Here is a 26677-nt window from a genome sequence, read left to right as displayed (position 1 = left end):
TCCAGTCCCACCGTATAGTGTGAGGTTGCCAAGCTAGTTTAACAAGTGATGATGGTGATTCCTTACGGGATGCAAAAGAAGTTGCATCTTCTCACTTCAGACGTGCTTACAAGCTTTTATCCCATAGACACATGGTGGAGAAAACCCTTTGTTACTTCTGGTCCAGAGATGGGAATTTTTCAGTAGGGTTCTTAGCTGTATTGTGTATTTCTACATTATCATGGTACAAGATATGAAAGAAGGTGAAAAAGAGAGGTATGCACCAGTGCTCTCATTTTGTAATTCAGCTTTCTCTCTTTACCATAGCAATACAAATACCTTGACCCAGAGTTCATCCTCATTACAAACTCTTTACGTAAGATGCTGTTACCTCTGCCTGTTATCTTGGTACCTGATTCAGTAAGGGGTTTTCCCATAGAAAAGCCTTAACGGATCTGGCGCTTAGTTTTTAAGAAGAAAACTTTCGGAGCCATTATTTTCTCGGCTAATTTGGTTGGTTGCAAATGGCCCTCTTCTGTCCAGCCAAAAGCACGTGCAGGCTTCCAGAGCACGAATACTTTTAGCTGAGTTAAAGAGGCATTCCCATGGGGGGGAGGGGGGTGCTATTCAGTATGCGTGCATGTGATTTTCAAATGCGTGTGTGCTATTTTCCTCTGCTTGATTGCACAAATAGGAGGCGCAAAATACCGTCAGTTTTAAGAGCGGGTGCTTTGCAGCTGCTAATTTTCAAAGAGAACACAACGTGCTCAGGAACTGGCACAACGAGCTTCTGTTTGGGTCTACCCCCGGATTTTCCTCCCCACCCCCACCCCCTCTCAGCTCACCCAGTCATTGCATCATCAGTCCTCGGCCGGGGTTCACGCACCAGGGCACCTGCCGGAGATATGCAGCGATGGGCCCTAAACCCAGACGCTGGGTGTCGTTTTGTGATGAATGAAGTTCGTTCTCTGTTGGCGGGTGGTGAATGTTGCCTCAGCCCGGGCCGGAGAGAAGAAATCTGACCCAGATATCAAGCCCAGATCCTCCACATGGCAGCGTGCAGTACTGTCCCGGAGGCACTGGACCGGCCCTTATTGCCTGCTTTAGTTAAGAGATTCTTTTAGTACTGGGCTGATAAGGTTTAAAGAGCAGTCTGTTTTTATGTTGCCCGTAAACCTTTTTGCTGAACTCTTTGGAAACAAAATGCATTGCTTGCCTATACTTTACTCCCACCCCTGGATGATAAGAGAATGGAGGACTCCAGCTCAATTGGAACCGACCACTACTAGGCCCACAGCCCCATTAGCTTCATTTATAACTAACCAGGGATTCTCCCGCTCCCACACACACGTTGTTAGTGCTCCTTTCTATACAACCCAACCTTTGCAGCAGTAATCCTTTGCCAGGTGCCACAGGCTAGAGCTCCCTCCATAATCTGGTACGCTTCCTCCCCCTGAGTCTGAGCATCAGGTTATAGCACAGGTTCTCAGTCGGGGTGTGTGCCAAGATGGAATCTCAGCTGTGCCATAAAAGTTTGTCGTTTCCCCCCACCCGTGGAGAGAAGGCTAGAGCTGGTCACAGCTGCTGCCACCGCAGGCAGCAAAGTCTTTCTTCCATGTCCCCTGCACTATGGCATTAGGCCAGCAGGAGGAGTCGGTGAGCAGCACTCCTTTCCTGCTGCTGCTGCCGACACCTCCACCAGTTTCCTTGTGAAGTCGGAACCGTGCAGGGTCAAATGATGTCCTGAGACTGCGGGAGCCTGCGCCGTTCCCACTTCAGCAGAAAGCTGGCAGAAGAGGAGGAGGTAGCAGCATGCCTAATGGAGATGACGCTGAGGAAGGCAGGGGAAGATGGTGATGGGAAGGGATGGTGGTATTGCTGGGGGGGAGATGGAAAGGGTGATGTCGGGCAGGGGGTAGGGAGAAAGGAAGATGGTGATACGGGGTAAAAGGAGGAAGAGCAGGTTGGGGCAGAGAAAAGGGAACGGATAGCGGTGATGCTAGAGGGGGGAGAAAAGGAAAATCGTAATGCCAAGAAGTGGAAGGAGGGAAGAGAAGGTGGCGATGCCAGAGGTGTAGGGGAGGGAGGGAAGGAAATTGGTCATGCCATGGGTTGGAAAGTAGGTTGGGATGAGACAGTGGTGATGCCAAGGGCTGGAAGGGAAAGAGAGGTTATGATGCCGAGGGTGGGAGGGAAATGATGTCAGATAGCAGGGACATGGGGGGGGGGGGGGGGGGAAGGGAATTGGTGCTTCCGGGGGTAGGAGAGAAAAGGAAGGGAATATGATGCCAGGAAAGGAAGAGAAGTATTTAATTCCAGGGGGTGGGAAAGAGGGAAGGGAAGGTGGTAATGTCATGGGATAGAAGGGAAGGGATGATGGTGGTGGTGCCAGGAGGTGGGGGAGGGACGGAAGGGAAGGTGGTGACGCCAGAGAAGGGAAGGGAAGGGATGGTGGGGGAGGGACGGAAGGGAAGGTGGTGACACCAGAGAGTGGGAGGGAAGGGAAGGGATGGTGGTGATGCCAGAGCTGGTGGTGCCAGGGCGCAGGGGAGGAAGGGATGGGATGTGGCGCTACCAGGGGTTGTAGGGAGGGGAGGGAAAGTGATGATGCCAGGGAGCGATGACTGGAGGGATGGAAGCTGCGACAGAGTGAACCCCATAACGGGTGTGCTGCGGCATAATAAATGTTGGAAACTACTGGGTCATGCAGTCGCCCACACCTCCCACTGGCTTTGCCGTTTCTGTACTTTCAAAGTTGGCAAGTGACTTGGGGGGGTGCAAAGTTCCCAGTTAGAAATGCATGGGTAGAAATTCAGATCATCATATCTGGAAAGCCACAGTATGGATTATAATGAAACTTGAGATCTAGAATTGTAGGGTGTGCGGAGATTCAGTAGGATGGCATTAAATCGTGGGCAGTCGTGGGTCATGACCTGCGTCTATGGCAACGCGATGGATATTTTCCTCCCTCGTATGTTTTGGCAACGATTTGATTCTGCTGAATCAAATTTTGCGAGAAGCTGGGGAGGACTTCTGACTTTTTTTGGACATCGTACACAGAGGGAAACGTGGACATTTCCCCTTAAGGAAATTGTGCATCTGGCTGGTGGGTACGCCGGGATGTCGGCAGGTCCTCAATTACCAGTTTGTATTATATGACAACGACGTGCATTCAGTCGCTGTTGTTTCTATGACATGTTTGCTATGCAGTTGTTGTCCTTATCTTTCCTTGTGCCTCAGCCTGTTATTAGCGCTGCCCTGTCTGATTAGCATTCACCTCAAGCAGCGGAAGTTCGGTGTAATTATACAGGGGTATCTTGTTCAGAATGATTTTGACTGTGCTTTTTTTTTTTTTTTTTAATATTACAGAATGCATTTCAAAGCTGGTTACCTAGTGAAAGCCTTGAATATGTCTCGATTATAGATATGTCTCGATTTATATCCGTTGACGATATTGCGTAGAAATGGAAACCAGGCTATCTAGAATGTCATGCTTTCCACTGGCTTCCGTTTTCTCCTTCTATCTCTGTACAAACAGATCTGTCGCAGAATGCTCTCATTTGAGAAGCTGCTTTAATCTAAGCAGTTAAATATCTGACCATAAGGGGACAGTTCTGATTTGGGTTTTTTAAAGCATTTTACGACAGGTCAGGAAAAAATCGTAACACATTTTCGATCTTGGCCCATCCCGTCAGCTCGGATGCCTCTCCCTACTGATTCACCATAGAGCCAGCAGGCTCCCTTGCCTCTACCGCTGTCCGACTCGGGCATGCTTGAGTTCTGCCACTGTTTTGGTTAGATAGGCTAGTGCTGGCATCCACCACCCTCTTCCCTGGGTAAAAGCTAAACATTTTATATATTATTATTATTTGAATTGTGGCATATGTTATTGGCTTTCTTCCGATTTAGTTTTCCCGGCTTCCTGATGTAGCCCTTTTGGTGAAACATGGGCCCCGTCAGAAGTTGCTAACTGTGACCATATTTGAGAAGTGGTCTAAGCAGGTGGACGTTTATAAATGTATAAAACCTATTAATATTTGAGAGTTATTTCAGACCGAGGATTGTGCTGAGCTGTACGAGGTGGACGTTTTCCACCGTGGACATTCCGCAGTCTTTTCCTCTCCCGTTTTTAAGAAATGTTTAGGTTTGGTGTTAAATTGTGGGTGAAGTTTGGGTTTTTTTTGTTTTGTTTTCCGTTTGTATGGTACCCTTTACTTTTGATTTCCATCCCAATTACTACTATGTGGGTGCAAATTTGAAAGCAATAAATGGGGAACCAGGAGATGAAGAGGGCGCGCCGGGGCCGGCCTGCGTCCAAATCATTTCTCATCAAGCTTTCTCAGAAAAACATTAAAGGACGAGACAGCTGCCTAAAACCTTGCAGAGATTCTTCTCCTTTGCTGCTGCTGATACGAGGCACCCTCCCTTTTTGACTGTCAGCTTGGAGGCACTGCTGCTTTCTGCTACCTTTATTCTGCTCCTGAGCGCAGGCACTGTCACTGCACCTCTTGCGTCAATATGAAGTCCTGCATCTGGTTTCTGAAAGGGGCTGAATATTCTTTATTTAAGAGTGGGGGTGGGGAGTTCCCAAGTGCCTTTATTTTTTTTTTAAGCACTGCAGCAAACCAGCATGACAGCTCACAGCCTCTGCTGCGGGCTGCAACACGAGCGAGCACCACCGCTCTTCACCCTCCACCATACGATGCAGACTCTTCTTGTATGCCATGTTTCTATCTTATCTCCCAAGAATCCATTTAACCCAGCAAAGTCTTAAGAACAACTTCTTACCAGCAGGTACACTCATGCACTGACAGAATTAAAGACATTAGAGCTGTACCAGCTTCAGACAGGTATCTTTCTTCCAGGGGAGAGGAGAGAGTATGGGGGAAGTGTAGTCATTTTACATATAGCAAAATTATATCGCCATCATATTGTCAATTACTAATGACAAGAAAAGTTTGTGCACATCATTTTGCTTAGGGTTTATGATCCTAGGTGTTTATAAATTGCAAATGTAGGTGTGTATATTTTACGCAATTCAGTGTATTCGGAGAGTACTGAAAATAGGTGTTTATTTCTCCTTCTTTCAACTGGTAAAACCTAAGAGTTATAAGATGGCATAGCTCATTGTTTAGATGAGCATGCTTTTGTGAATCATCGTGATTCATAAAGCACCTCTGTCTGAGACTGGCATTTATCTTTTTTTTTTAAGTAGTTGGGCTGGTTTTGTAATATTTCCATTTTGAAAATATCATTTGCCCAGTGCTTTTTGAATCTGTTCTCTGATTTGCTTCTGATGGGCTTCAGTCATGCTTTTGAACATTCTTTTTTAATTAGAAGGCCCCCTGATTGTTTCGGGATTTTGTATTTAAGAACAAGCACCATTTTTTGGGCCGTTCATACTTTGAAAGAAGTGAAAGTAACTCTTGTGTCACTGAAATTGAAGTGGATTTTTTTTTTTTTTTTTTTTTGGAGAATTACATCTGATGTGCAAGTTAAGTTTTTTTTTTAAAGAATTTTGATGTTTGGGGGAAAAAAGGCTTTTGTTCATGTGCACTTTATTAATTTCCTTTTCATGGTACATTAAATTTTATTTCAGCTAGAGGCACTCTGCTTTTAAAACACCAAGCCATAACTGCTTGGATTAATCTTGTTGAGGCAGAATAAATACTGTGTCCCTGAAACTGTTTAGTACGGCCTTTATTTATCTGTGTCGATGAGCACAAAATACAACTAATCAGGATAACTGTTTTTGTATGGAACATGAACATAGTTGCAGGATACGGACCTGCATGGAGGAACCATGGCTTAAACCCAAACGTTGAGCACGGGGAAGATGTGGTTTTATTATTTATTTTTTTTACACTTGCTTCGCTACCTTTGGTTGCTGTGAGATTATTAGAAAACTTGCTAACAACACATAGCCAAGGTGAGGATGAGGGAAGGGTCGGATGTTTGGAGTCATTATTGGCCTTTTAAAAATCCAAAGTTGAAGATGGGAAGAAGACCTGCAATGCCCCTTCCAGCAGAGGTGATCGAAGCTGATTTACCGTGGCAGATTTTGAGCTCGTTTTTTCCTGGAGGACAGCGGTAGGAAAAGGGTTGAGAGTTCAGGTAAAAGACCACAAGAGAAGGGGATATTGGCATTCAGTTGTATATAGGAACTTATGGGGGTAAATTTCAAAATCATTGTGTGTAAATTGCCTTTTGAAAATCAGCTGGGAAGTTGTGCAGGGAAAATCATACATAAGTATTCTAGGTTATGCCTGTGTGAAGCACTCGCGTTAGGCAGTCTGGGGGGGGTGGCGGGTGGCAGAGAAAGACGTATGCACCTACTTTTGAAAGTATATGCGTTAATGTATGTATCAGCACAGCCCAGGAATTTTCAAAGGAGCCTCAGGGAGGGTAATTTAAATTACTTTGGGGGGTAATTTCCAAAAGGGTTTACATGCTTAAAAATGGATTTTACACATGTAAATGGCCTTTTGAAAATGCCAAATTCTTCTTTTATGCACATAAATCCTTTTGAAAACTGCCCCAAAACTTTTAGGTTTACCAAACTACAAATCAAGAATACTTGACATGACCAAAATAGTGAATAGCTACAGTATATATTAATCAAGAAGAAAAAAAAATCTCACCATATCTAGACCTCAATATAGGGGGACAATAATAAGAAAATAAAATTAACACATCAAGGATATACCTTTAACACAACTTAATGCTCTAACAACAACTCCTATGGAAGAGCTTGATTGACACAAACCCTATTTTGAAAGAAATCTTCCAGTTGTTCAGGATCAGAAAAAGAAACTTAACTCTGCCTAACTTAATCCAACATATAGAAGGAAATTTTAAAAAGAAAGTAGCACTCAAAGCAATCACCCTTTATTTCCTCAATAAAAAGGACCAACATCAGGAAACAAAGCAATTTTTGACTTAAAGAAAAAGGTTTTTTCACACGAAAGAACATTTTTAGAATCAGATTCTTATCTGGGTCCAATGTGAAAATAACAAAGTTGCTCTGGACGAAGCTTCTGATAGTGATTCTTTGCAGAAAATTAATTAGATCGGGAGTAATGGAAGAATTTATATTCGATCTTGACTCTACATTATTATGAATAGGTAAATAGAATACATCATATACAGGGGATATAGACTCCAAAGGAAACACTTAATATTTCTAAGTGAAAATGTTTTAACATATCAAGTGGAGATATTAAAAGGAGATTTTGGAAAATTAAGGAAATGTAAATTAATCCTCTTTAAATAATTGTCCATATTCTCCAACGTATGATGTAAAACTTCATTATCTTTAATCAACGTCATAGCCATCTTTTCTAATACTTTATATTGCTCTTCACAAGCTGTTACTCTAACTCCAAAATCTTCAATTAAATGAGAATATGAATTAACTTGACCATGTACGTACTTCCACAAAGGATGACAAGCTGTTGTCAATCTTGGCAGTTAATGTAGTTTCAAACCCTACAGAGTGTCGAAAGTCGTTATAGATGGTTTCTTAGGTGTGGCATGGATGGCTGAACTCTGGGCCCCCTGGAGGGTAAGCTCAGTATAGGGAGCCAACCCCCTTAGTTGCCTTCCTGCGTACAGAGCACATCCCAACACAAGGAGAGGGGATTGGAAGAGGATCTAATACCGACCTCCCATCCTCAGGCCCTGCAGTTTCCCCTGCTACAACTTTGGAAGGAGCGTTAGGTAGGGAAATTTTTTACCTCCCAATGTAGAAATAAAGTCTGCATGTGTATTCTATGAGCAGACTTTATCTGGTATTTTCAAAGCAAATTTAAGTGCATAAGTTTGCTTTGAAAATCCTCAGGTAATTGACCAAGTATGCACACACATTATGTTGCACAAAGTTACACTTTCCCCAAGCAAGGCATAGCTTGCGCGGGTAACTCACATGAAGGAGGTCATTTTAAAAGGAGTTACACATGTAAATGTAGCATGCTATCATAGTAATTTTTATAAACCTTTATGCATGTATGTGTGTATAACCCAGTGTTTCCCAACTGGTGTGCCGTGAGAAGAACCAGTCTTCTGCTTTTCTCTCTTCCTAGTCTGCAGGATGTCCTCCTGCCAGCTGATGCTACTTCCCACTCTGCTAGCTCTCTCTGGCAAGACATGTTGGCCTCATGCTTTTACTATGGCCAAGGCAAGCCGGCAGAGGAGGAAGCAGCGGCAGCAGATAAGAACTGCTCAGACTTGTGCTTGATCTTTTGGGTTCAGTTATACAATCCGGGAGGATTTATACAATCCGGGAGGATTTATAGGGCAGCTATAAATATGACAAGGGGTATCAAGGGAGGGAAGGATGAATGTTCCATTGGGTATGGGGAAGGGGGAAGGTAATGATGACAGGGGTTACGAAAAAGGGAAGATGATGATAAGGGCTAGATTGGGGCTAGGTGGCTGGACAAGAAAAGTGATGATATGCCAGAGGGGGTAGAAGGAGAGGGAAGGGAAGGGAAGAAGCTGAAAATGCTAGAGGAGAGGGAAGATTTAAGATGATGGTGCCAGAGTGGTGAAGAGAAGGTAGTGATGATGCCTGGGAGTGAAGGGAGAAAAAAGAAATATGCCAGTGGGTGGAGGAAGAGGGAAGGAAACAAGGTGATGTTAGGGAATGGAAAGAGAAGGTGGTGATGCCAGAAGGGTGAGGGAAGAGGAGGTAGAGGTGATGCCATATGGTGGGGAGAGAAGGAAGGTGGTGATGAGAAGAGGACATAGTTTTGGGCGCCGTGTCGGCACCTCCTCCCACTGCCCGCCCACCTCCATCATGCTCAGCACCGTGGTGGCAATGCCGAAGGTGCTTGCGCCGCGGTACGAGCGTATGAAGGAAAGCAACAAAGGAGCTTGCCCCTTCGTGCAGATCCATAGTGCCCTTTAACACTGCATCCTCGACATAACACCCATTATCATGGATTAAGTTTACTCAATTGAGACTCTTCTAGGATGAGGCCTACATGGAGACTTACAGAGTGCCCACAGAATGAAACAAAGCAGGATCACAAACCTGGTCTTCCCAACGATAAGTAACTGCTCTCCTTCATTCTCTTCCTGCCTCTTGTTTACTATGGGCTAGATTTTAAAAGCCCTGCGCGCGTAAATCCTCGGGACGCGCGTAAGTCCCGGGGCTTCGTAAAAGGGGCGGGAGGGGGTGTGTCCGGGGGCATGTCCGGGGGTCAGGGGCGGGTCCAGGGGCGTGGCGACAGTTCGGGGGCGGGCCGGGAGGGCGGTCCCGAGTCCCCCGGCACTGCCAGCAAGTTACGCCTGCTTCAAGCAGGCGTAACTTGCCCAACAAAGGTAGGGGGGGGGATTTAGGTAGGGCCGGGGGGTGGGTTAGGTAGGGGAAGGGAGGGGAAGGTGGGGGGACGTGGAAGGAAAGTTCCCTCCAAGGCCGCTCCGATTTCGGAGCGGCCTCGGAGGGAACGGAGGCAGGCTGCGTGGCTCGTCACGCCAGGCTGCCGATTTTGCGCAGCCTTGCGCGCCGACCCTGGATTTTATAAGATACGCATGGCTACACGCGTATCTTATAAAATCCGGCCTACTTTTTAAAGATCTACCTCTATGCTTCTATTGAATGTTCAATCTCTATCAAAAAAAACCAAAACCCTCTAATTGCTGATCTGCGAGAAGATTTAAATCCCTCTATTTTTTGTATAACTGAACCAATTCCAACTTGTCATTTCTCGCAAAAGTTCTTGAGAAAGCAGTACTATCCCAGCTTGTAAATCACCTGGAAGATCAAAATATTCTCTCCCCAAATCAATTTGGAAACAACACTCAACTGAAACATTGCTCCTGTCTTTAGTGGACTCAGTTTTATGTGGTTTTGATGCTGATGAATCGTATTGTCTTGTGCTAATTGACTTAATGGCTGCCTTTGACACTGTGGACCATAACCTATTATGCCATCAGATGAGAAACATTGGGTTTGACGGCAGGGTCTTCAGATGGTTCTCTTCGTTTCTATCTAACAGAGCTTTCCAAGTCAAACTGGGCAACCATATACAGTATCTGATACTTTCCCACTGTGATACAGGTGTTCCCCAGGGATCAGCCCTCTCAGCAACACTGTTTAACATTATACATGCTCCCTCTGTGTAAATTACTGACAAATCTAGGAATAACTTTCTTGTATGCCTACGACATACAGTTTTACATCCCCATATCCAGATCATTTGAAAATACAGCTTTGATACTGTCTACCTATATCAGGCCGATACAGTAAGGAGCGGTAGGAAGAGGTGCGTTAGGGCCGGGCGCAACCGCGTTTGCTGCACGCACAGTTCGGATCACCTACCGCTCGATACTGTATTTAAATAGCTTGCAAATGCAAGCCGCGTCCAAGAAGCATCTGTGAAGCTTCAGGCCCGCGCAATCCATTTTACTGTATAGAGCGCTATACAGTGCCTATACAGTATCCTGGGTGCGCTGGTACCTGTCATTTCAAACGTCATTTCAAATGACAGGTACCAGGGGGGATTGCGAGTCCTTTCTCCCCCCCTCCCGAAGCAAGGCGCAGGGCGAAAATTAAAACAAAAGTAAAGAAAGTGTAATAAAAGTAAACTTACTGCATGTGAATTTTCTTTGAACAGTCCTCTCTCTCTCTCCTCCTCCCGAGGTACGCACCGCGGCTCCCCTGCCTCCCGGGGGCAGCCGGCGGTGAAAGTGGCTTCCAGCAGCCCCCGCTGGCGAAGGTGAATGAATGTGCGCCTGTGCGTGCAATTTTGGCGCTCAAGGCGTGACGTCACGACGTTTGGCGTCACGGCGTGTGATGTCGGCATTCGCTAATGTACTGCCTTGAGCGCCCAAATTGCATTCATTCACCTTCGCCAGCGGGGGCTGCTGGAAGCCGATTTGGCTCCCCTGCCCCCGCCGGCGAAGGTGAATGAATGCTCACCTGTGTGTGCAATTTTGGCGCTCAAGGCAGTGCATTAGCGAACGCCGACATCACACACCGTGACGTCAAACGTCGTGACGTCACGCCTTGAGCGCCAAAATTGCACACACAGGCGTACACAGGCGTGCATTCATTCACCGCCGGCGGGGGCTGCTAGAAGCCACTTTGGCTCCCCTGCCCCTGCTGGCGAAGGTGAATGAATGTACGCCTGTGTGTGCAATTTGGGCGCTCAAGGCAGTGCATTAGCGAACGCCGACGTCACACGCCGTGAAGTCAAACGTCGTGACGTCACGGCTTGAGCGCCCAAATTGCACGCACAGGCGTACACAGGCGTGCATTCATTCACCGCCGGCGGGGGCTGCTAGAAGCCGCTTTCGCCGCCGGCTCCCTCCGCCTGGATGAATGCACACCCGCCGGCTCCCTCCACCTGGATGAATGCACGTCCATTCATCCACCTTCGCCGGCGGGGGCTGCTGGAAGCCGCTTTCGCAGCCGGCTGCCCCCGGGAGGCAGGTGAGCCGCAGTGCGCACCTCGGGAGGAGGGGAGAGAGGACTGTTCAAAGAAAATTCACATGCAGTAAGTTTACTTTTATTACACTTTCTTTACTTTTGTTTTAATGACATGTCAAGCCTATTTTCGCCCTGCGCCTTGCTTCGGGAGGGGGGGATTTTGACCGGAGCCTGCCTATTGCTGTCACACCACACTAATGCCAGGGTAAGGGTCCTGGGGGGTGAGGGGGTCGTTTGCCCATGAAATTTCGTCTCTCTGACCTGACGCTCCACACTAACGCAGGGGTAAGGGTAGGCGGTAAGTTAGCAGGTTAAACGCGCGGCAAAACTACAGGTTAAAAAGGAGATAATCGGGGCGCACATTACTGTATGGGAGGGAATAGCTAATCGGAGCGTTTACATCTCATATACATGCTGCGGGCGGAAAGGGTTACCGGTTGATTTAAAGAAGCGGTAAGGATGAGTTAAAAGGGATAGTGAATCGTGGGTTGGACTAACGCGGCCAAATTGTGAGTTAGAAGCGGGATAGAAGCAGGGTAACCGCGGCCCCGCTTTACTGTATCGGCCTGTATGTTAGCAATACAAGAATCTATGCAACTTAATCTAACATTAAACACTAAAAAGACTGAAATCATCTGGCTGGGTAGAAACTCATCGATAGTTAAACCACCTGTACTTAACCTGGGCAGTTTTCAAATTAATCCCTCAAACCATGTTTGGGATTTGGGTATACAGCTAGATGAAAATGCACATCCGTAAATTAATCAAGTCTGGTTATGCCAAGTTGCGTATACTACACCAACTGAAACCACTATAAACTTTTGAGGACTTCTGTACATGTATTGCAAACTCTAATCTTTTCAAACCTAGACTACTGTAACTTATCATTAAAATCATCCACTGTACCTGAAGACTGGAGGATAGCAAATGTAACCCCAATATTTAAAAAGGGCTCCAGGGGCGATCCGGGAAACTACAGACCGGTTAGCCTGACTTCAGTGCCAGGAAAAATAGTGGAAAGTGTTCTAAACATCAAAATCACAGAACATATAGAAAGACATGGTTTAATGGAACAAAGTCAGCATGGCTTTACCCAGGGCAAGTCTTGCCTCACAAATCTGCTTCACTTTTTTGAAGGAGTTAATAAACATGTGGATAAAGGTGAACCGGTAGATATAGTATACTTGGATTTTCAGAAGGCGTTTGACAAAGTTCCTCATGAGAGGCTTCTAGGAAAAGTAAAAAGTCATGGGATAGGTGGCGATGTCCTTTCGTGGATTGCAAACTGGCTAAAAGACAGGAAACAGAGAGTAGGATTAAATGGGCAATTTTCTCAGTGGAAGGGAGTGGACAGTGGAGTGCCTCAGGGATCTGTATTGGGACCCTTACTTTTCAATATATTTATAAATGATCTGGAAAGAAATACGACGAGTGAGATAATCAAATTTGCAGATGACACAAAATTGTTCAGAGTAGTTAAATCACAAGCAGATTGTGATAAATTGCAGGAAGACCTTGTGAGACTGGAAAATTGGGCATCCAAATGGCAGATGAAATTTAATGTGGATAAGTGCAAGGTGATGCATATAGGGAAAAATAACCCATGCTATAATTACACGATGTTGGGTTCCATATTAGGTGCTACAACCCAAGAAAGAGATCTAGGTGTCATAGTGGATAACACATTGAAATCGTCGGTTCAGTGTGCTGCGGCAGTCAAAAAAGCAAACAGAATGTTGGGAATTATTAGAAAAGGAATGATGAATAAAACGGAAAATGTCATAATGCCTCTGTATCGCTCCATGGTGAGACCGCACCTTGAATACTGTGTACAGTTCTGGTCGCCGCATCTCAAAAAAGATATAATTGCGATGGAGAAGGTACAGAGAAGGGCTACCAAAATGATAAGGGGAATGGAACAACTCCCCTATGAGGAAAGACTAAAGAGGTTAGGACTTTTCAGCTTGGAGAAGAGACGACTGAGGAGGGATATGATAGAGGTGTTTAAAATCATGAGAGGTCTAGAACGGGTAGATGTGAATCGGTTATTTACTCTTTCGGATAGTAGAAAGACTAGGGGACACTCCATGAAGTTAGCATGGGGCACATTTAAAACTAATCGGAGAAAGTTCTTTTTTACTCAACGCACAATTAAACTCTGGAATTTGTTGCCAGAGAATGTGGTTCGTGCAGTTAGTATAGCTGTGTTTAAAAAAGGATTGGATAAGTTCTTGGAGGAGAAGTCCATTACCTGCTATTAAGTTCACTTAGAGAATAGCCACTGCCATTAGCAATGGTTACATGGAATAGACTTAGTTTTTGGGTACTTGCCAGGTTCTTATGGCCTGGATTGGCCACTGTTGGAAACAGGATGCTGGGCTTGATGGACCCTTGGTCTGACCCAGTATGGCATTTTCTTATGTTCTTATGTTCTTATGTAACTCCTTACTACTTGGTATTCCTGCATGTCACTTAAAACCACTACAGCTGTTGCAAAATGCATCTGCAAGACTCTTACTGGGATTTAGGAAATATGATCACATCACTCCCTCACTCATGTCACTGCAGCCAGAATATACTATAAAGTATTAATAGTAATATTCAACATCATTCATTCCTATAACACCGGCTTGTTAGGAGTGACACTGCAACCATATAACCCACTGCGAACACTAAGATCTCAAAATAAAGGACTATTAACTATTCCCACAATACGGAGCACACATCTGACACAAAAAAGAGATCACGTGTTTTCCATCGCGGGGCCAAAGCTCTGGAATACTCTGCCTGAAACGCTACGCATTTTACCAGAAAGAAAAAAGATTTTAAATGTGAGCTAAAAACATGGCTATTCAGAAACGCCTATAAAGTAACTTAAAACCAACAGAATATACAGAGCAATAAAGACAAGAAGGACAAAACATAATTGAATTATATAGAATAAACCAAATGAACATAAGATTCTCAAACAACCCTCTATCTAAGATATGAAACTTTCATTCCATTTTAATTTTCCTTAGGTAATAGATCAACTATTAGTACGTAGTAGATAATTCCTCTGAATACCCTCCCTTGTAACCAAGCACTGCTTGTTGAGTTATAACTATGAAAGTCACTTTGTAAACCGTTGTGATCTGTACATGGAGCAAGGGTATATAAAATGTCTAAATAAATAAATAAACATAAATGATGCCAGAAGGCTGGAGGGAGAGGGACGGTGATGATGCCAGAGTGTGGGGGAGAGAGAAAGGAAGAGAAAGTGATGATGTCAGGGGAAAGGAAAATATGATGATGATGATGCCAGGGGGGTGTGGAGGGAGAAGAAAAGTAAGGTGATGATGCCAGGGGGGTGGGGGAAAAAGGAAGGGAGAAGAAGGTGGTGGTGGTGATGATGATGGGTGTTGAAGGAAGAGAAGAGTAGTTGATGGTGCCGGGAGGGGTAAAGGGAGCATGATGATAGCAAGAGGTAGAGGGAAGGTGATTATACCAGAGGTGGGATGACAGGAAAGAGATGATGATGATGATTGTGAAGGTGGTGGTGTGCCACGATGAAATGAACCCTGTGCAGAGGGTGCCGCAACACTGAAAAGGTTGGGAATCATATGGACAATTCAACGGCATATATTGTAGCAATTAAAGTGCATTTACACGTGTGAAACCAAATTTCAAGTGTGTAAATGCTTTTTAAAATCAAAAGGTATGCAGAATATAAATTTTATATGTAAAAATAAATATCTCTGCATCCCAGAATACCATTCTGCAGTTTGCATACTTTTGTGCAAAACAAGGTTCACGCTAATTTGTAACAGTCATTTCCATGCAAAAAAAACCAAATAGATTTTCTGCACATCAATAGCTTTGAAAATCATCCTGAGCAGATTGAATGGGCCATTTAGGTCCTTATCAGTACATTTTAGTCAGATGATAGAATTGGATAGCCTTTCCTTCATCCCACCCTAGTGCCACCTTCATCCCACCCTAGTGCCACCTTCAGTCTTGCATGTGAGCTATCGGGGATCACCTTGCAGAGTTCAGGCACATCACCTCCATGGGTTGCCTGAGCCCCGCTGGCCCAGTGACCTTGAAACCCAAAGCCAGTTCCCCTGCACAATGCTGCCAGCACAAATTCATTTTGGCTGTGCAGAACAGGGCTTTGATAACTGGTAGATAAGATTCTGCTATAAATCTGCCATGCAACAGCTGACGTAAATATTTTGGGGAGGGGGACAGTCGTAACCAAGGAAGTATGATAAGAGCATGGTGTTTTTGAGGGCAATTTTCAAAAGCCCTTTACCAGGTAAAAGATCTTTTGAAAATAGCCCAGCCTGTATGCTTTATTCCACACTGCACGTACTTTTACCTGCATTTTTGTGGCGGTATTAAGTCAGCGGAGATAAGTGTGCTTAGGTTTGGATTTTCAAAACTATGCATATTTTTTTTTTGTTCAGAAAAAGCAGGGGCAAATCTTTAAGGGTACTTTTTTCCATGAGCAATTTTTAAAAGAAAAGTACATGTGCACTTTGTCTGAAAATTGGTGCAAAATCCACAAGTAAAAGTGCCTGCAGAATTTTCACCTGCCCACGCAGTTTTGAAAATTGCCTCTTTTGGGGGGAGGGGTTAATTTTAAGAGAAACTTCTGCGCCTATAACACCATTTGTTTTGTGCAGAAGTGGCACTTTAAAAAACATTGTGCGACCAGCAGGTGCATACCTTGGCAGGCATGAGGGCAGGTGTCTGGGAGAGGTACGTTGGAAAGTGAACCTGCCCTCGATAGAGCAGGCGCGAGTTTGTGCACAGACGTGGAAATTTTCAAAGCAAAAATGTATATAGGTTTGCTTTCAAAATATGGAGAAAAGATATACACAGACTTTACACTAACAGCACTGCTATAAAATCACCCTCCCTGTGTATCTTTTGTTTTGTTTTGTTTCTGTAAGCTTTAGTTATGTCTATGAGTGTATCCTCTGCTTTGTTTTCACTTGATCTTATAACCTCAAATGACAGATATTTTAAAATCTTTTCTTCTTTTATTAATATCCCTAGAAGATAGAAAAGCTGTTCTTTTTGTGAAAGTCGGTAATGATAAATATAAACTTTCATTTTTTTTTATTAAAGGAAAGAAGGGCTGTCAAAATGCGGAAGATGTAAACAGGCATTTTACTGTAACGCAGAATGTCAGGTAGGTGTTCTGCCAGCTGTTTGTCCTTCCTGTTGTGGTCCTGAGCCTCTTTCCGCTGTCCCTGGCACAGGAGTGATATGTGGAAGTCCGGGAAATGCCTCTCATGTTCAGTGCTGGAACCCCAGGGATCAATAAAAGGATTAAAGTATGAGGCCAGTTTGCCACTCGTAATTTTCATTTTGTTGTTGTGGAATGCGGGCGACGTGAAATGCAATAACAGAAAGACAGGATCTTCCGAAAATATAATGGCAAGATGTTAATATGTAAAAACAGATTTTTTTTCATGCCGCAGGAACAAAACAGATATATTTTTACTGTGCATCTGTCATGTCAAGGCCTTTTCAAAATAGTTAAGCACAATATTAGGTATGTGGATTTTCTCCAGCCATGAGGCAAAGTTGTGTTTCTTAGCTTAACCCATCCCTCCCTGGGATGCAGCAAAACTGTGCTCAGTAAGAGATTTTGTGTTACAAAAAAATGATAGGTATGGGTAGTATAAACATAGAAACATGATGGCAGAAAACATCTATATGGCCTACCTGTCTGCCCATCCACACCAGCTGCTCAGCTCTACAGTCCTACCACACCCTCAGAAATCCCCTGTGTTTGTCCCATGTTTTCTCCAATTCAAATAGTGTCCATCTCCACCCCCTCCACAGGGAAGCTGTTCCATGCATCCACTACCCTTTCTGTAAAGAAATATCTCCTTAGATTACTTTGGAGCCTACACTCTTTCACCCCCCCCCCCCTTCTTCCAAAGCCTTGTTCTATTGAATGAGGCCATTTCCTATGCATTAGTACTGTGGCGGTATTTAAATGTCTGTTTCATAGCTCTCCTGTTTCACCTTTCCTCTAGGGCAGTGCTTCTCAGCCCAGTCTTCGGGACACATCTAACCAGTCAGGTTTTCAGGATCTCCATAATGAATGTGCATGAGAGAGATCTGCATACAGTGCATTCAAATCTGTCTCATGCATATTCATTGTGGGTGTCCTGAAAACGTGACTAGCTGGATGTGTCCCGAGGACTGGGTTGAGAAACGCTGATCCAGCGGACTGTGAACTGATAACTTATCTTTGGACTTTCCTATTTGGATCTTCTGGGTTTTTCCAAGTGACCCGGACTGGCCGCTGTCAGAGATAGTATGCTGGGATTAATGGATCATTGGTCTGTCTCATCATGGCATCTCTTTATGTTCTTATGGGATAGAGTTCCTGCCATTATTCAATAGTGACGTGCTTTAAACTCCAGAATGATCCACGGTCTTTTGTAGCCTCTGACCAAGATGTTTGAAGACTCCTTGCACCATAGTCCCAGTAGTGGTTCATTGCTATAGAGCTGGAAGCCCAACGTAGAAGGAGGAAGCTGGCAGACCAAAACCCTTATATCTTTTCAGGTTTTGCCAGCAAAAACTATTCATAGAACCAGAGCAATATTGTTAACTGCACCTAGACTAAGTTACATTATACCAGTCAATGAAGTCTTGTATGTTAGGCAACAAAGCCTAGGTTTTGAGGAAACAAATCTCCTGCTTACTGTGTATTTATAATGTTTGTTTGTATTTAGCACTGAACTAGTGTGGTATGTCAGCAGCATCAGCATTGCAAGCCATGAAGTTTTCAGGCCATTCCACCTCTCCCTGTAAATATCGATACCCATGTTTCTCCTATTGCTTGGAGACGTATTAAACAGTTCATTAAAAAATTAGGTTTCTGTTAGAATCCACCGTGCAAATACCTTAGACTTGGTGTTGAATCCCCCTGGTTGGAAGGCATTTATGCAAAACATCTGTGGGAACTAGGATTCTATGGACCTAAACCTTATTCATGGCTCATCTGCTCTCCTTCCACCGTTAATTTTGGGTATTTGTTGTGGAATGACAAGCCCAAAGAAGCAAGTCATCTGCAGAGTAGAATAATTGGGAGAGCCTGGAGCAATGGCCTGGGTGGTGACATTACATGCAACATAAAATATAAAAGAACGTAATCATTTGCAACATACCATCTTAAAATTAAAATCACAAACCGCTCTATCACCCTCTGCAATCAGCTGATAATCTCCAGAAAGAATCTAACTTGAGATTCAAGAAGATGTAAACAGCCAAGCTTTACAGAGTTTGTGAGACATTAAATAATCATCAATGCACCGAAGCTCCCTAGGCAGGGAATTCCCTCATGAATACGCAATGGGGATTTATTTTGAAAGGCTCGGTTCTCTGAAAATACCGACCCGATGTTTTCTAGTTTTCAAACTCATGTGAGCTATTCCCATGTTCTTCCCGCATGCCAAATTGTGTGAGTTTTGTCCCTTTTTTTTTTTGGAGAGTTACTGTGCCGACAGACATGGATCTCTCTTTTGCATAAACCTTTCCACCATTTGTAAAAGTGGGAAGCATAGGGAGGATAATCTTCAAAGGGACTTTTGTGAGTAAAGTAGTGCTTTACCATCAGAAATGGCCCTTTAGAAAACTGGGTGACTGATACGCATGTAATGAGATGCACAGCATATGCGCATAGGGGAGAGGCATTTCAAGGGCTGGAGTGTGGGTGGGGTTAGGACTTGTGTCTATTTTTTATTTTAAAGAGTATGCATGTAAATTCTCTTAGGAAAAGTATGCACGTCAACTAGCAGGTGTAACTGTGTGTGTGCGTAACTTTGCTAGGATCATTTTCAAAGCGGATCTTATGCGCCTAAGTCCACTTTGAAAATGGGCAGAACGAATGTGCATGTTTGCCATAAGAACATAAGAAGATGCCATACTGGGTCAGACCAAGGGTCCTTCAAGCCCAGGGTCCTGTATCCAACAGTGGCCAATCCAGGCTACAAGTACCTGGCAAGTACTTGCCGGCTAATTTATGTGCAATGTGACAAAATTACTTCCACAAAGCCTTCTTTAAATTTCTGATCAGTAAAAATAGACAGTTTTATCTCTTTTGCTTAATATTTGGTCAATACTTGAGGGGAACTCTGTTTCAAGAGCATGATTTCTGAAGAGGTCCTCAACCAAATCTGGCGCATCCTGTAGTATGTCTTTCCCAGGGACCTCCTCTGGAGCCTCCAAATCATCCGAGTCGCCCTGCAGATCACTGGAACCCGAGAGCCACCGAACCCCCTCGGCTATCTCTTAGGAAGACTCTCCTTTTCCCGGGCTTTAGACCAGGGAACAAGCCCATGAAGATCCATGTCCTGCGGATGCTTTGTGCATCAGCAGAGCAAATTCAGAAGAAAACACTTGGGAGTCATCTGAATCCTGTTCCTGGGAGAAACCAACTCCTGGGGGCCCAGCATCTAGAGGGAAATCCTCCTTCTCCAAATCCTCCTGACCCCTGTCAGGAGCCAGGGACGGGCATGGCGGCATAGGCTCCTACCCCCTTGAAGCCACAGCCGACCGCGTGACAAAGTTAAAAATGTCCGCCGCCCCCTTCATGCTGGGGACAGACGTCCCGGGCGCAGCTGAAGCGACGAAGAAGCAAGAGGAATCTTGAGGAGGAGGAGGAGGGCCCTGCCGACGCGCTCTGCCCTCTGAAAGCACAACCCCCCCCTTGCAGGCCCGGTATAGTCCCCGATCACGCTCTGATGCTGGAGGCTGGAACCAAGATTCAGCAGCACAAGAAAAAAACCAAGTGCTGGCCCCGACTTACGCTGCGCTCCCTGGCTGGGAAAGAACCTTCCTTCTTTTTTTTTTCTTTTCAAAACTTAAGCCAGACAAGATGAACAAGGGAAGAAAAAAACAAAACAAATACTTCCCTGCGTCCGTGAGGAAAGGACAGGAGCACCAGCTGGTCACACCACTGCCTCGTGCGAGCTGAGGGATCTGGAGCACCAGATGTCAGCCCCACGGTACTTGGAGCGAGCTAAGAATGGGTCAACCGCCTCGACCCGGCAGGATAGCCCCACCAGGACCTTAAACAACTCCCCGGGAGGCTCCACTTGAAATCCACTATCTCTTCTCTCCTTCTATTCTTTATTTCTTTATTTAGTTTTTGACTGGAGGTTTTGCACTATCTGCATCTGCTGGAGACAGAAAAATACTGAGGGGACTGCAGGTGGCACCCTTGGTTATATATCTGTTTCAATAAAACTTTATCTGTCTCCATCTGCTGGCAGCGGTGCAAAACCCAGGAGTCTGGACTGGCCTAGGTACTTAACTGGAACAAACTGCCCACAGGTAATATTTGCCCGCTGGGTTTGCCAACATGATTAAAGTAAAACTGCACAGGGAGTTTTGTTTTGATTATTGCCCCATGCGAAGGTGCGTCTGCTGTTAGGGTGGGCACTTTTTTTAAGGCAGTGCCCACAGAAGTGCGTCCCGACATGCATGGGTAAAAGTACCCTTGTTCGAATTTGAGAGTGAAGGAAAGCGCTCACTCTGCTGCTGTGCACAACTCGCACACTAAACACGGGCAGCTTATTTGGTGGTCTAACTTCCATATTAAATCACCCAGGTTTTCAGCAGTCTGTTTTGTAAGAATCCCTGGAGAATTGTGGTTTTAGTCAGAGAAAGGATGATTGCACAAACAGTAGAAAAGTCTGTGTTGTGGAAATAAGTGGCTTATAGTCATGGATATTTTGGAGGCCTTATTAAATTAAATTTGCCATATGCAAAGAGTAAGCAAGTGTAGTTTTTTTTTTTGTTTTGTTTTTTTTTGTTAGTGCTGGAGGTTTAGGGTAGAGAAAGATACTACTTGAAAGAAAAATGTTTGCAAATATATATAAATGGAAATGTTTTCTTTTGCTTTGGAAAATGTAGCCTATTTACTCAACGTGAATGTCTGCAGCGATTAGGCATTGTTGTTGCTAGCCATTCAGAATTGAAAGGTTTGACCTTTCCTTGCCTGGGATAAGAGAATGTAGGATTTTTTTTTTTCTCTTTTTGTGTTTTTACCCAGTGCCCTTGTTCAGCATCCCAGTGTGTCATCTTCTGTTTGAGAAGGAAACATATTTTCTATGACCCCAAAGTTCTAGTGGGATTAACTGCTTCCTTTTATCTTCAGTTTATTGGCTGTGTTTTTCCATCCTTCTAGAAAGGAGATTGGCCAATGCACAAGCTAGAATGTTCTGCCATGTGTACTTTTGGACAAAATTGGAATCCCTCCGAGACTGTGAGACTAACTGCAAGGATTCTGGCCAAACAGGTGAGAGAAAGCATGACTTAATCCCAAGCACCATTCTGTTCTTTAAAAACAAAGCCAACTAAAATGTATTTTGGACCCTCTTAACTTTTATTTATCATCTCTCGCTTCCTTGCAAGCTAAAAATATGCATGTATATGTCAATTCTGAGAATGGGTAATTAAGTGGCTCCCATGTTTTTGGGATATGCTGATCCAGGCCTAGTTTTTCTCCCATTGCATGCTCAGACTGTTTTTCTTAGAATTGAAACTACAATTCCTTGCAGATAGTGGGGACAAAATAGATGCAGAATAATTCAGCTGGTCAAATATCTCCATACATTTGAACATCTGCACTGCTCAAGGATTTTGCAGAATAGAAGCCTGAGCAACTTAAATCAGGTCACCAGGGTCTCAATTCATTGCTCTCATTTTTTTGGGTATGGATAGTAAATGTCTTGAGACGTTCGGCTTTTGCTGTATAGCAACTATAGTAAAATGAGTTTATTTGGGGTGGTCTAAAACATGTTTCAGCTGTAACAAAAAAAAAAAAATTGGGGGGGGGGGGGGGGGAGCATGTAGAAAGTGAAACCATCATAGAAACTCACATACAACCCAACCGTGCGTGGATTGGCTCATCATGAATTAATAACCCACACACGTGCTTTTTATTCTTCTCCTGGAGCCCACAGCCCAAAACAAATTTAGTCTTGGGACCAGAGCTTTTCAGAAGATTCACTGATGCTGCCACAAAGCTCCAACTGTCCGAAGATAAGGTGAATCACCAGTAGTCTGGTGCTGTTCTTCTTTTATGCTTAAACAGAGGGAACTGGCTATGCTTGCTGTCTCTCAAGGAGGTCTGTTGTGATCTGAAAATAAATGTTTAACCCCGGCAGCTGAAAGAGAAAAATCTTTATGTAAGGAAATGGGGTATCCCAGGAGAGTGTAGTTACCAGCAAAGGCAATTCAAGAATAGGTTCAAAGAACGTTAATGATAAAATAGGTTAAATAGGTCTCCACTTCAAATTTGTACACCAGTGAGTTAGCTACTTAGTTAACATATTTTCTTAATTGGTCGGTATTATAATTTTATCTTATATATGCTAATGAGATTGGATTCTTGTAAGTCATGTGATTTCTTGTAAATTGTGCCCAGAAGCCACAAACAAACTCACTACTGACCCTTAACATAATTTTGATCTTTAACATACTTTTAAAGAGTTTTGCGTAGTTTATAAATCTAATCAGTGTAATATTTGTGTTTTATACTTTGTGAATGCTTTATTGTAATCTGCGTTTGAATATGTTAGATGTCATGGAATATAAATGATTTAAAAAAAAATAAATATATGTATATATATATATGCACTGTCAATGTGTAAAATGAGCCTAGAATTAAGATGGGATGCAGGCACTGGCCTTGGTACATTTCAGTATTTCTAAATACCTTTTCTACAGTCTGCAGCACTAGCCTTCTTCAGACATTCCTTTAGCAAAAATGTGATACAATGCATAAGAGATGTCTTATACTGTGGCTTTCCTTTGCCTTGCATCTCTGCGTCTTCACCACTCTGAGATATACGTTTTACAGATGTATTTTTCATAAGATTTTGCGGAGCACACTTAAGGTCTACATCCACACAGACCTCAATTCACAGGAGGTATATCTCCAGATTTGTGATAGAAGCACTGTACTTCCAGTACCACTTATTGCCATGCATCTGTTCTGCAGGTTTTCACTTACTGCCTAGCTGTCATCGTGGCTTATTTATAAAACTAGGGGTTCTTGTATTTCCCTTCCTGGACCACTGACTGATCAATGTGCTTTACTAGTGTTAGTCAAGTCTGGATCTATTGTTGTTCAGGGGTCAAGCAAGACACAGAAGCATCAAGCACAGTAGACCACAAGCTCCTTTGTGTTCCCGGTGTGCTGATTCCTTCTCTTTGCGGAGCTCATCATTGCCGAAGGAAAAAAACATTATGCATTGGAGATGGTGATGCAGTCAGCATTGACAAAGTAAAAATCAGCACCAAAGCATGCCTTGTTGATGCATTGCATTGCCTTGGTGCCATTGACACATCACCCTGTAGAGCCGTCAATGCACCAGTCCCTAGCACCATCAACACACTCAATGCAAGAACGGATATTGGGGATACCAGAAGGAGATGCCTTACTGTTACTTCCCTCCATATTGGTGCCCTTGTCTCTGACTTGCCACCTCGGTCCAGATCCCAGTTCTTCTGGAGCTCCTCTTCCTTCTACTTGTGGGCTTCTTCCAGAGACTCCACACCCGATGTGCTCCATTGTGCCTCTGGTCTCTGGCTATCAATGTACAGTTAATCCAGGAGGGAGTCTTTTCCTGGAGGCCAATACATGCTTCTCAGGAGAATTGCACTATTTTGATTTCAGAAAAGGATGTCTGTTCCCCAGCTCCAGATAAAAGGACATAACATCTATAGACCAATGGCTGAATTGGTGAAGGCTTTCTTTACGTTGTTGGCTGCCAGTGAAAAGGAGGGCACCATTCAACCTCTCCTGTCCAAAACGACGGATTTGTTCCCACATGACGGGGGTCCCCCTTGCTTCCATGCCTCGGAGCTCCCCCAGTGGCAGGAACTAGCCCTCATCAGTCGAGTCTACCATCCTGCTCTGTGGAGGAATCTTGCCAGTATGAGGAAGGAGCATAGGACACCACCATCTGGAGTGTGCCCGAGGAGAATTTCCCTCAAGAGATGACCGAAGACTCTGCTCCAATCGCCATCATCTTCCTCTGAGTCGAGGCTAGTGTCCCTTCATCTCTGGGTTCAGAAGAAGGGTGTACAAGGATCCCTTCAAACCCTTTAACTAACTTGCCAGAGTATTCATCTTCACTAGAAGACCTCTTGTACTCTAAATTCCTGGACAAGTTTGGTAAGGCAATCAGTCTTTTGCCCCCAAGAATTCTGGAAGCTGGACCTTAAATATAAGAGTCCAGCAATCTCCAGTGTTTAGGGTAGTTCAACTATTGCACCAGTCAGTGATCGTTGAAGTGGACTAAAAAGACACAGTTTTTTCTAACAGTTCCTGCCCTCGGGTAAGGACCCAAGTCTGTTGGACAATTTTGGTAAGATGGTTTTCCAGAGCTTGATGCTCAATGCCCGCATTGCAGCCAACCCAGCTATCCATGATGCATTACTTATACGACTGCATCAATAAACTGAAGTCTCTGATGGAGTCTCAACAGGGAGTATGAAGGCTATCGGCAGGCCCTAGTAGAAGCAGAAGAGTGAGAGTGCCATCTCTTTCGATAAGTGTACGAATCATTCAATACTGCGGCAGGATCATCTGCAACAGCAGTTGGAACGTGCTGGATAGGCTGGTTTGAGAGCCAGCAACCTGCATGAGGATATTCATGAAAAGTTGGCTGATGTCCCGTGTTCGGGCGACAGTCTATTCAGAGAGAAGATCAGAGAAATTATCGTCCAGATTAAGGAGCAGCATGCGTCTATTCAGTGCTGCTTTTTGTTTTTCCATATTCTTTCTTGTGGAGCAGGGTTGCCTATAACTATGAATTAGCGACATAGAAGTTCTTTGAAAGAAATAAAATAAATAAGTGTTTAAATAAGGTTCTACGGTTGAGTAAGGATTGAATTTTGGACATTTTATGTTTAACTTCTTGCCTGCACTTCAAACTGATGTTATGTATAAGCATGGTATATGCATGTCTTCTGATTATTTCAGATATCGTTGACATCCATAAAATGACCAAATATCCAAAACAGGTTAATGAGACTTGTGTACATTGTAATGTGCTCTGGAGAGTGGGGATTAGCTTAAAATACAAAATAAAAGGGATTTATTCAGCTTTTCTGACATACATGGAATTCCTGCCAGTTTTTTCAAACATAGTATAGGAATATTTTTATTCTTCCAAAGTAGCCGATGTCTTTTGAATGTAAATTTTTTTTTTTTTAAGGCTTGAGTAAGGGTGAATTAAGCCCAAATGGTAGTGTTGGCATTTCAGTGGCATTCAGCTCTTTTACTGTAACTGTTCCAGAGAGCAAGGGCATAGTGGAAAGATTTTAGAAATGGTTTTCTTTGATTTGTGTCCTGAAGAATGCTGAAGGCTCCCACTCGCAAGCTCACTAATTGCAAAAAGCATAAAGGCTTTGTGAGTGGGACAGGCTGCTGCTGCGGCCCAGAGCTGTCCCCACCGCTGGACCATGCCGAAAAGGAGAAACTGTCTGTCTGCCTCTTGCCCGATTAACCCCCCCCTCAAAGCAGCCCGAGCATCTGCAGCCCAGGGCAGACCTCTTTCTCCAGGCCACAGTAAAGAGGAAATGCCATTGTGCAGAAGGGGGAAGGCTAATGGGAGGGAGGAAGCCAGGAGAGGACGACAAGGCTAACCTGGGGGAAGGACAATCAAATGAGGAAAATGGGCCAGAGGGAGGCTCTGCAGTAACTAGTATAGCTTGAGCCATCTCTGGCAAGTCTTTAGTGGAATTCTTGAGTTAGCCCCAAATATTGATGAAGAAAGCCTATAGAACCATGAAAAGTTCTGAGTGCATTTCTGGAATACTAATTCTGATACATAATTTCTCTCCTCCGCTTGTGTACATAGCCAAAGACAGTAGTGTGTGTAGACGGAGAATTTTTAAATGGCCTCTTGAAATGTAGCCTAGTTTTTTGCATCTAAAGCACAGCCTAGTGATTCAGAAACAAAATTAGCTATTTAATTATAAGTAAAAATCATGGGTGAATTTGTAATCTGCAGTTTGTAGGAGAAAAGACTCTAGATACAATATGAAAGCTAAATATGCAAAACACAGTCTCCTGAACCTCAGCTGCTGGGCCACCTGCAAACCCGTATTTAATGGCCAAGATTACAAAGCAGTGGCCTCAGGCCAACAGCTGAGCACTACTTTTGCATTCTATCAGCAGTAAGTGTATTCGCTGTCCTCAAAGTGAAGCTTGCCCTGCCTGCTTGCTCTGAGCAG

The 26677-nt window shown here is 44.1% G+C and overlaps 1 protein-coding gene across 2 annotated transcripts in view; it reads left to right on the top strand.

Moving 5' to 3' along the window:
• The window catches only part of SMYD2 (SET and MYND domain containing 2), a 132438-nt gene that overhangs the window by 20728 nt on the left and 85033 nt on the right, over positions 1 to 26677 (top strand). For both annotated transcript variants that reach the window (XM_029593211.1, XM_029593210.1), the window contains exons 2-3: positions 16529 to 16592; positions 21615 to 21725. In XM_029593211.1, the coding sequence (XP_029449071.1) occupies positions 16529 to 16592; positions 21615 to 21725 (175 nt within the window). The remainder of the gene's footprint in view (positions 1 to 16528; positions 16593 to 21614; positions 21726 to 26677) is intronic.

The sequence above is a fragment of the Rhinatrema bivittatum genome, chromosome 3 (assembly GCF_901001135.1).
Source record: "Rhinatrema bivittatum chromosome 3, aRhiBiv1.1, whole genome shotgun sequence".
NCBI lineage: Eukaryota > Metazoa > Chordata > Amphibia > Gymnophiona > Rhinatrematidae > Rhinatrema > Rhinatrema bivittatum.
This window is presented reverse-complemented; position numbering and strand designations above follow the sequence as displayed.